The 12,079-nt window shown below is 39.1% G+C and overlaps 1 protein-coding gene across 1 annotated transcript in view; it reads left to right on the top strand.

Moving 5' to 3' along the window:
- Positions 1 to 4,747: 4,747 nt before the first annotated feature.
- The window catches only part of frmd4a (FERM domain containing 4A), a 177,207-nt gene continuing 169,875 nt past the window's right edge, over positions 4,748 to 12,079 (top strand). Inside the window, exon 1 of the mRNA XM_036584823.1 lies at positions 4,748 to 5,180. Within this exon, the coding sequence (XP_036440716.1) occupies positions 5,136 to 5,180 (45 nt within the window). The 5' untranslated portion in view covers positions 4,748 to 5,135. The remainder of the gene's footprint in view (positions 5,181 to 12,079) is intronic.

The following is a 12,079-nucleotide window of genomic DNA, read 5'->3' on the forward strand; positions in this document are numbered from 1 at the left end:
CAAGAGTCAGACGCTTGCGGTTACAAAGCACAATTGAGGCTTTACTGTTAGAATCAGAATCCAAGTTCGTAGTCACAAAACAGGCAGGGGTCAATTCCAAAATGAGCAGTAAATACAAACAGATGATCATCACCAAGGGCAAACAATCCAAGAGGGTTAAGCAAAATGGCAGTGTCAAGAAAAACAGGCAAAAAGGTCAAAAACAGGAGTCAAACCAGAAAGGCAAACAGTCCAAAGGGGAAAGGCAAAAGGCAGAGTCAAAAAACAGAAAGCAGTGGTCATAAACAGTATACAGGCAAATAGTAGAATGCTCAGTAGATCACAAAAGATACAATACCTCGCAATTAGCTATGGCTAAAGCCCGGGCTTATAAACTAAACTAAGAAGGTCATATGACATGAGACACAGGTGAAGAGAATCAGTATTCAGGAGCTCTAGAGCGCTGATTGGAGCGTACGGAGAGGTCAGGAGTCATGTGATCTCCCAGAGGGTTCTGGGAGATGGAGTCTGAGTGAGACTCTGTGTGTGAGAGAAGCTCAAGAGTCATGTGATCTCCCAGAGGATTCTGGGAGATGTAGTCTGGGTTTGTCTTGGAGCTTGATGGATGCGTGACAAGTTTACTGAAATCTCACTAATTCACACCTACATTTCAATGCTTAGTTTTGCTAACTCACATCCTGCATGGCAAAAATGGGCAATTTGTAACTTGCAAAAATGCTCTGCAGTCAGTCTATGTTTAAGATGTCTTTAAGACAGGTAACTGTGACTGAATTTGACCTTGACCTGTGGTCTGTGAAGCAACAAATTCCCCTTTGGCTATACTGTCATTTGAAAATTTCCATATCGCCTGCTCTGCTTATTTATAGGCCTTACAGAGAGGCAAGGCAGGAACACAAGTGCAGATTATTGCCGCATCTGTAATAGACATGTTAAATGTCTGTATGTACATGCATGTCTGTGCGTGGGTTTGTTTTGCTGCACCTCAGATGCAAGTGAAAAAAATCAGCCACTTAATGTAATTTAGACTTTTGCCTATTACAAGGTACACCCAGCCAGAGGTGCCAGCAGTAATTTCGGGCCCCCTTAATATTTGATAAATAGACCCCTTGACATGCATTATTTGCTTCAGCAGAACCTGTCACAACTTTAAAACATACCAAATGTTCATAGTAACCCCATTGTGTTGTAGCTCCAAAATTCCAACTCTTCCTTTCACCATCCTGATGTCTCATACAGCAAGCACTGAACATGACTGTTAGCAACATGACTGCATATCAGTACTCTGTCCAAAACTGTTCTGTTTGTTGCTTCTCAAAATGATTGCATCTGAGTTTTCTTTGACAGCAAAGAGCTGTTTGTGGCTAGTACAGGACAGATATTTTATTCACAGCCCTCTAAAATCTTCACAAACATACTCATTTATTCAGCTATGGATCATTAAATTCAGTTATGGAATAATGGAGATATTCTTGTCTTAATTCCTACTTCACATAGACTGAAAGACAGAAGGGGAGGGTAGAGATTGTCCTTAGTATCAGTTGTTGACAGAACATGATAGAACAGACGGTCTATTGCACTGTTGATTTATGCACAAAAAAATGAAAAACTATTGTTACAGTGAGCTGTTATAATCATTTGTTACAAATCAATTATGACAGCACATGCAGTGAAACAAAGATGTTCAAGTGAGGAGGTAAAGACAAATAAATTGATTTTAATTTATTTTTTTATCTTTTTTTGTCACAGAATTCTGAAATGTTTCTTTCCAGGACCGCCGTTTAAAGCAAAGTTTTCATGAAGGCTTTGACATGCTCGGGGCAGTCCCTCCAAATTCTTCCATCTACCTGTGTAATGTTTCCTGTGTCACTGGCTGCCACGCAACCCCAAAACATAATAGATTCAATCGAGTGTTTACCGAGAAGTTATTTCATCAAATGTTCTCTTTTTTTCTGCACACATTCCATTGGTGATTGTGACCAAAGAGTGTTTCCAAAATCCTCTAGCTTGTATAGATGACTTTTTGTTGACTTTTATCATGAGATTGCAGGTAAAGTTTCCTCCTGATGACAGAATGGTGCTCCTCCACTCCTGTGTCAGGTTATCCTTTCTGCAGGTACTCTGCTGTTATATGGGGGTTTTACTTTGCCTTCATGGCAACCATACAAGCAGTTCTTATAAAGTTAAAGCTTTGGGAGGGTGTCCAAACTTTTGCACATGCCACAAATGACATTTAATTATTTTGTCTACTTTTTAAGATAATCAAATATTAAGCAATGTTGCCGCAGAAATTGTGTTTACTTTCGCTTCAAAAATCAACAAATTATGTAATTTAGCCAGGGGTGTCCAAACTTCAACTGAGATGGTATGTGGACTACTGTCTGTTTCACCTTGACCATCCTGTATGTGTGTGTGTATGTGTGTATGTGTTTTGGGGGGAGCAGTATGTAGTCATCTAATGATGTGCATGAGGGAAGTGTGTTAGATCCCTAAGGAGAAACAGCAGCCTCCTGACCTGTTTTTGGTGAGGAATGAAAGAAAAAGACACCTTTTCTCTCACACACACACACCTAAGTGTGAATATGAAACAGCACCAGTCTGACCCTCAATTTTGGGGGTCTGTTTAGGGTGAAATACACTGAAACACTTGCACATGTACACTGCTCACATGCAGCTATGAAACACACACACACACACAACTCACGCACAGCTATAAAACACACACATTACACTCAACACTCACACAGCTATTAAACACGCACATTACACTCACAACTCACACACAGCAAAAAAACACACAAACACATACACCTTCGCACAAACACACTACTCATGAATGTAATAATACACTACTGCCAAAACAGCAAAGCAGTTAACACGAAACACAAAAACACAGAGAAGAGAAAGATAATTATAGATTACAACAGAACACTAGAAATTATTTACAGGATTACTAGTAATCAATGAAAGGAAACAAAAGAGTCAAGGGAAGTAATAATAAAATAATAAACAGTAATAATCATAAAAAATCAATAATAGTTTGTTGATTCACCTTACTGTTTGTCCCTCATGTTATTACAGGATGTCACAAGTCTTGCAGCGTGCATGATCAGACCACTCTTCTCTCCTAATATGTATGCCGGTTTCTCAGTGTTACTGCAGTGCTGAAACTGAGGGATGACCCTGCTTATTTTCTTATAGAGCAGATTTCTAATGGAATTATATTTCTGGCACTCTCTTAGGAAGTGCAGCTCTGTCTCTGCCACTGCGAGCTCACAGTGAGAGCACACTCAGTCTCACTCAGTCTGTATATCAGGAACATTATCCTCAGTTTTCTTTCTTTAATTGTTATCAGGTAGGTCACTAATGTGTAAACTCGATTTAGAGCCAAATAGCACTGAAGTTTGTGGGTTTTTTTTGTGTAGTTTCGGTCCAGTGGGTGATTTGTGAATTGTGTTTTTGGTGGTTATAATTTGGCTGGGTTTGATTTTCTGACCAAACGTGGTGAGGCTGTTTGGTGTTGGTGATGTTGGGTTGTAGGTCACTGAGACTCCAGACTAGCTGGCTTTGAATTTTCAGTGCCCGACTGGCCAGTGCTTTACAGTGGAATGACTAGGGGTCACTAGATTTTATGTGCTTCCACAAATTTAGAGCTCTTTTTTGATTTTTAATAGAAGTGAATATTGTCATAAAACAGCCCTGCAGGTTATTCCACATTATTCTGTGTGCTGTGCATGGATGACATTTTTGCTTCAACTGGATGTTTGTTCCAATTTGTAAAGTCATTTTTCTTCAGGGGTCCCCACACCTCGCTGCTTTATAGCAGAATTGGTTAAATTTGAATCATTTAAGCCAAATTGTAGTTTTTAATAGCTAAAAGAGCTCTCTTTGCTTTTTTTTCTGAGTTCCATCACAGCCAAATCAAAACCTTCTGTGGAACTGTTTGTTGTGCCCAAACAAGTGTGTTTCATAGCTAATTGGTGGGTGATGGTAGAATGAGTAATTTGCATAGAGGAATTTAATCGTCACCCATAGAGAGTCTGGGTATGTGTGTGTGTGTACTTTAAGTAATTCATTTTCTTTGTTCACCTGACACACAAACACACACGCACACACACACACATACAGACACACACTCGCAAATGTACCCCTGCTGTTTCCTGCAAGCGCACAGGAGGTTAGAATAACCACTTTATTAGAGACGATTGAAGGAGTGTGTGTGTACTATGTGTTTGTCTGTGTTTGCTGAAATTCCACTCTGCCTTGCAGTGTGATACGGTTCCTGTGGTAGTGGGACAGGCAGTGTTGATCTATCACTTCCCTCTCTCTCTCTCTCTCTCTCTCTCTCTCCCTCTCTTTCATTTTGCCTCTCTTGCTTTCTCAGTCTCTCTCTGTCTCTTCCTGTGTCTCTTTGTGTCCCTCTCTTTCTATATTTCTCTCTCTCCCTCTGGATACATATATATATATATATAAATATATATATATATATATATATATATATATATATATATATATATATGTGTGTGTGTGTGTGTGTGTGTGTGTAGTTCTCTCTCTCTCTCTCTCTCTCTCTCTCTCTCTCTCTCTGGTTTGGCAGCCCGGGTTTGCCAGCTTGATCAGATGGATTTATGAGAGCGAAGGTGTGGATCAGCTCATTTGAGATGCTGATCTGCACCCTCTCACTGCCACTTAAGGAGTGTGTGCGAGTGGGAGAGAGAGAGCGAGAAAGAGAGGGAGAGGGAGAGGGAGTGCATGAATGTGTGTGAGGAGGGGGTGCTTTAACCGGCTGTTTGACATCAAAGAAGCAGCAGCGTGTGTAGCGGAGAGGAGACTGTGAGCACATTGAGCTGCTTCGGCTAGAGCCGAAAGACTAAAAAAACATCCATCAAACACATGAGGAGGCGCTGGACCATAGCAGGACAGTAGTTGAGGTCTGAACCTACACGCTGCCCACTGGGGGGGCAGAGTCCTGCCAAGGAGCGGACAGTGCTACCTGAGCCTTTCCTGCGTGTTATGTGGATGCTGTACAGACTGTAACAGAGTGTGAAATTCTCTGGACGTCGCTGGAGCAGTTACCTGTGCAGGACGTTAAGGTTTAGTGGGGCAGCTGTGTTCCCTGTGCTGGACGTCCAGGACCAATGGCTGTCCAGTTGATGCCCGAATCTGCCATCTGCCTCCTCATGGTAAGTGCTCAACCCCTTCTGAGACTCTACACAAACACATACATGTATGTTTGCCACACCCTGGGGACAATCTCTTCACTGGTCTCTCAGCCAGGATCGCTCCCAGGGATGTGACCATTGTCTTACTCTCACTCTTACTCTCTCTCTGTCTCTGTCTCCCTCTATACCCACCACACACACACACACACCGCAGCAGCACTTGGAGCACGTGCATCTCTGCAGTAGGACAGCGCAGCAGAGCATGTAATGCAGCGTGGACAATTTCAGCTCCAGCATGTGCATTTAAAAACGCACTCCAGCAAAAACTATTAGCTGAATGATGACCAATGCTGGTGCACATCTGAAGAGTTTATGAGCCACTGCTTTGGGTGCTGTGGAAGTCATGAGCTCAGCATGAGAAAATGATGATCTGGAATAATAATGTGGAATTATATTATGATATTGACTTTAAAATACTCTGAAATGCTGGAGTTTATGAAATTCAGGTGGCAGAATGTGTATTTTAAAATTCCCAGTCATGTAACCACTTAGTGGACTTTGCAGTGCTGTTTTTTTTCATTCATTTTTTATCTCGCTACGTGTACATGTAAAGTGGCCTGGCACGGTGAAAGCATGCCTTTGCCGCACCCCTCTACATCACCTGGAATGGCTGTCTGTCTCCATGGCAATACGACAAGCCTACTTCTAAGAAAGAAAAAAAGTAAAGAGTAAGAGTGAGAGAGAGAAAGAGAGAAGAAAAAAGAACAACTATCACCCCTTTCTTTCCTTTTTCACCTGGTTGGACAGATAAAAGCAGTAGAGCTCCATCAGTAGAGCTCCAGCTCTTTATCTCAGTTCCTCCTTTGCTTTACTAAAGACAATCCTTCACAGTAAGAAATTTGCCGTGAAATTGCAGACACTGTAATAGTGAGCTATCGTGCGCTTATACTAGTCACATGCTGTATAACAATATACACTGGATCTCTTTTTCCCCAGGTATTAACAGCAGGCCTTTACTGTATATTTCATTGTATTCTTCTCTGTGAATCTACTTGGGCTTCAGCAGTTCAAGGAGGCATCAGATATAATTAGTAGTGATTCAGCAGTTGGCAGATCCACATGAAGTGAGATGGCTTTGGAAATGATCTGTGTACGCTTTCTGTTGTTGAGCTGCTATGAGGTGCTGTCACTGGTGTAAAGCCCATATGAGCTCCTTTATAATACATGCACAGTTTTATTTCTCAAAAATTCTCAAGATTTATGAGATATGATGTAGTTTAAGGTTGCTATAGCACCGCACAATTTGATTAAAATTATTTGCTGTGGTTATTATCTTTGGGTGTTTTTCCACTGCACTCTCAAACAACAACTGACCCAAATGGGAACTAACAAAACTGACGGTTCTAATTCTATGTCATTTTTTGCCTTCTGAGAGAGTTAGAAGTGTCATAATAAGTATCATTTAATGGCAATAATAGCTAATTAGCTACACTGTCTGATAGTTATAGTTAGCTTACTTGGCTGGTATGTGATGCTATACTGCACTGTTTTTGCGCTCACACACTCACACAGATGTGTACAATTACACGGGATCAAGCAAAGCTTATATTATTCTCAGAAGAGTGTGACAATATGTGCAAAAATATACTTGTTTTGTGGAGGCTACAGTAAATGCTAATAGCACTACCTTCCTAACTAGCTAATGTCACTTAGCAAACTCTTTAAAAAGTAATAATTCTAAAAAATATTACGCATTAATATACCATTCCACGGTTTCATTTTGGTGCACTTGGTTGTGTAATAGTGCTTTGGTGACTATCTTCACCTGCAAGACGGAATTTGTTAAGTTGTTGTTTGCTTCAGCAAGTGTTACCAAAGAGAGAGGAGGACACCGAGTATAATTCACTCCCATTTTTACCAAACTTGAGCAGAGCCCTCAGTACTGAGCTGATGACCAACAGAAAAAGCACAATATCAGTTTTCTTTGTACTTTGTACAATGTGAAAACAGCCATAATACTGCAGTGAACTGAATATAATGCGTTTCACGCAAAACTGTGGTTTTGATTAATACATGATTCGATGTCCCTGCTAAAAAGAACAGCTTAGACAAGCATGAATTCCAGCTAGTGACCAGCTGGTCTTTGTTGTTCTTTTTTCTTTAGCAGGCGTAGAAGTCCAGCTCAGAAAAAAAGACTAGAAAAATTTAGTGAAAATTCACACTTTCTCCTTTGATTGTGTATAAAAGTGAGATATGTGACTGGTCATAGGGAGTGAGGCATGAACTTTAGCCTTTTTGTACTAGTGAAGTCACTGCTGACATCAAGTCTCTCATACTGGGTCTCACCAACACAGTGCCTTCACAAGGTTATGGACCCCAGTGCAAACAAGTAAAGGCCTAAAATTCAAAACGTACTTTTAATGAACAAAGACATAACAGTGTGATTTATTTCTTTACTCACTATTATTATTATTATCTCTCAAGGCATGACACTCCGTCCATTAGCATCTAACATTATTCTAAATGTTGACGTTAGACTACATATTTAAGATTTTTAAATGATGAAATAATCAATATATGATGTTGTGAAAGATCTGTTACCGCAGATGAGATGAATCATGAATAACAGGGAGATAAACAGACATCAAGGTTGTCTGTGTAGAGCTGATGGAAACTACCTGGTGACGTATATTGTTAAGAAATTGGATCTTTCAGTGAGTCATGGGTTTATAAATGTGTCAGTCTCTATGACAGGTGCCCACTCAAGATATTAGGGGGCTTCCCATTGTAATCACTCCTCTACCCCACCCCACACGTATTTACACCAATGCACACACATTATACATAAATATGTACATTATACAACCCTATTATTCAACAATGTAGTGTACGTTATATACTACCTCTCTCTGTGTCATTCTCTCCCATAATGAATAATGATATTTCATAACACTGAAACTGGACAGACACCCACACACACACATGATGCTGAAAGGTAAGCTGTGATTATATGTCATGAATTTCGTCTTACATTCTTCACCTTTAAGAATGCAATGATTTTTCCTTAGAACATTAATTAACCACCACTGTGGGCACATGTTTATAAATGGAAAACATATTCACACATACAGACACAGACAGACAAATGCACGCACACACAGACACATATCATGTTAGAGCTGTGCTGTATCATGAAATATTAACAGGAGTTTGTGCAGTTTTTGCAGGTTGATGAATATTGATGATGTCTGTGCTGTGAACATTAATATTTCAGCTGGAGTGTTAATTAAGTCACTTGACATTTGTGAGACACAGACAGACCACAGCAAATAAAACACGTCCTCATCAGCGTATCATTACCAAATACTGCGAATACTGCAGAGAAAAAAATCTGCAGTGAGAGCCCACAACTGACAATTAACGACAAAACACAATGCCCCATAAGGAATTTTCTCTCTCTCTCCCTCTCTCCCTCTCTCTCTCAGTGTGCAGGACATCTGTTGATGAGTGTGTGCCAGGCCGGCTGATGAAGGGCTCTTACTCCTCTACCTCTCATTAGTATGTCTATTAAAGTAGCAAACAGAGGGGTTCTTCATCTCCATTCATTCATCTCTCCTCTTTCATCCCCCACCATGTCCCTCGACAACATATTCCCTAGGGATTTCTCCATTTTTCCCTTTTTTTCTTCACAGCCATAACACAATGACATCATTGCTGTTAGTGCACTACTCTATTGTTAGACACAGTCCCATTCAGCTCACATACATTTACAACAAAAATGAGCCAAATAACCAAATAAGCATATTATAGTATATTAAATGTATAATCCATATTCTTAATGCCTTTTCTTATTAATCCATAAATCACTGTATAGACAAGACAAAGAAATATGGCCCACCAGGCACTTTTTACGCAAAAAAATGGATTTTTGATTAAAATAATATATTATCACTGTTGTAAGAAAACCTCATATCTCCAAAATGACATTTGATAGTAGAAGGAGAAATATTTTTAATTTTAATGTAAGTTAATATAACAAACGATTCTATTCCAAGCAAATGTGAAGAATTTCTGCTTGTCCACTCATCATAAAATGTACACACAATGTAAAGGGCAGCTGGTGTTTTCAAATGGTTAAATAAATAAATAAATAAATAAATAAATAAATAAATAAATAAATGAATGAATGAATGAAAGAATAAAACCCTAATTTCCCCCAAATATATATGCCCCTAAGCTGATTTCTTTATAAAAAAATAACATTTTGTATGCAGGTCTAAATTTTGCTGATGTTCCAGAGATGAAATATATCTAATTTAAAGAGATGTTTACAAAATATAACATTTTGACATGATTAATATGAGTGGAGATATTTCATTGCCCTTTGCCCTTTTTTTCCCATTTTGTCTTTCATAATGTTTCAGTTTTGCATCTCTGGTGTATCCATACAGTGACACACCCTCACTCACTGTTACTGTGCCGTCCCATCTGTTCCATTACTATGGTTACCGCTGCATCCTGCCCCACCCTCTGTCTCCTCCCTATGAACCAGGATGGCGGCAGCAGCCTAAAACATGTGTTCCTCTATATGTTTGTTTGTATGTGTGTGTCATGCATACTTGTGTTTTATGGTAGCTAAAGGCACATTTTATTTGCTACTGGATTTTGTGCAATTTTGTTAAAATTTGATGTCTTCTCATCAAAAAATAGTAATAGTGTAATAATATGAAATCACAATGCAAAACTGTGACAGCGTGCGCCATGGTAGTGTGAGAATGCTTCATGAAAAGTGCACATTGTATTAATTATTGCCGTCACTTGCAACTGGATTTTTTGAACACAAACGTTCAGCACTGATCAGTCACTCGCTCCAGAACTCCTCCTACCTCCCAGTGTTTTTAACAACATGATTATAGTCACTTTTCTTTATTCAAATTTTGTTCAAAAGATTGTGAGAATACAAAATAGTAAACCTAGTATCACAAACCGAGTCGAAGTGCGGAGTGTATGGTTACTCCCCTAATAAACATCATCCATACACATGTTGACATACACATGCACACATTCATACATGCATTCAAAGTTTTTGTTTTGATTGATACCCAGATTGATTTCTCAGAATTAGTTTTGTCCCTTTTTTTTTACAAAAAAATGAAAAAATATGTAATGCGGCAAAGGAACTGTTTCTGAACCATGGCTTTGTCTGGACTTAAACCTACATCAATACTTTACCTTATCTCTGATCAGAATCTCTGGTAGAGATTCAAAGAGAGAGAGAGAGTAAGGATAGAACAGAATGTGTCTGACCTATATTTACTGTGGGTAGAGAACCATACCTCAGTTTACATTGCAGCACATGATCTCTAAATATTTCCCTCAGCTTCTGCCTGCTTTTTGTTTAAGGCTATACTGTGTATTTTGCATCTTCATCAGTGCATCAAGCAAAGGAAACTACAAGAGAAGAGGCAGAGGCATAAGGAACTGTGTGAATGCTATTTTTGCTAGTGTGACTCTACAGTCCCATGCTATATTGGGGTTAGTGTATCTGTGCTAGGAGGACCTAGAACACACAGGCTAAGAGGATTACAGTCAAACGCTGCAGGGAACTTCTCAGAATACAAAGCACCCCCCATCTCTCTCATAGTGGGTTAAACTCAAATGTAGCCCTCTTGCCGTAGTGCTGCAGCTCTGTGCAGTTCGACTGAGGCATTTAAAATAGCCGGGCGCTGTTTTCTTCCATTACTAGTAGTAACTGCTTGACTGTGTATCAAATGCACAACCGTTACAGAAAAGTCACATGAATTTCAAAGGTGAATAAGCACTGGTGGTTTTTGAATGCTTCAAATGTTAAAAATGTGTGTTCACCTGTGAAAAACTCGAGATAAGCAATCTATGAGAAAACAGAATGGCTCCAACCAAAGTCTTGAATGTGAATTCAGCTACAAGCAGTGACAGACAAATGACTCGAGTGAAAACAGAGATGACCTTGATGCAAAAGACAGTTTTGCTCATAAGTTTCCATACCCCTGTTTCTATGCATCAATCATAATAACAACTGAAATGACATGGTTTAAGTACCCTTGTCAAAAGTTATCATACCCTCGTAGTTTGGGCCTGTCAGTTCACCCTCAAGTACATTGAGATCACTGTGAAGGTTAAGAATCACAAGTGCCTTGTTTGATTGTAATCAGTGTGTTAGTGTAGATAGTCAGTGTTTTTCAAAGTTCTTAGGGAAACTTGAATTTGATGTCCGCCTGCACTGAATTCATTGGATACTAAAATATGAGAAAAGCTAAATCTCTGTCAAAGGATCTGCAAGAAAAAAGTATTTTAACATTATTCAAGGTCTTATAAAGAGGTGGAAACAGTGCCTTTGTGGATACTAAGCCAAATTCATGTAGATCAAGAAAGATTTCTGAAACAACCACCAGGAAAATTGTGCTAAGCTGCAAAGAAAAACACACAAGCAACTTCTACTCAAATACCTTCTTCTCTGACAAGTGAAAGTGAAAGTGGTGTGGCTGTTTCAAAAAAAGATACTCACTCATAACTATCAGAAAAAGCTTCAAGCTCTCACTGAAACTAAAAGGGGCTACACATTATTAAGAACCAACGGTATGTAAACTTTTTTACAAAGGAATATAAACTTTTACTGTGTAATGTCAGTTACTGTTATGATTAAGATAATACATGCTTCTGCGATGATGAATAGCTTCATCAGAGCACTAAGTAAAAAAAATGTGTTTTGCGTGATCACTCATATCATCCAAAAATGGCAAACATAAGCTCAGTCTAGGGTGTGTAAACTTATTAGCAGAACTGTAAAATACTACAGTACAGTGGTCCTCTATTTATATTATCTATTTTCTATATATTATATATTTATATTTGTTCAGCAGGTGGACTGTGGTATTTAGAAA

This window comes from Colossoma macropomum, unplaced genomic scaffold, assembly GCF_904425465.1.
Source record: "Colossoma macropomum unplaced genomic scaffold, Colossoma_macropomum, whole genome shotgun sequence".
NCBI lineage: Eukaryota > Metazoa > Chordata > Actinopteri > Characiformes > Serrasalmidae > Colossoma > Colossoma macropomum.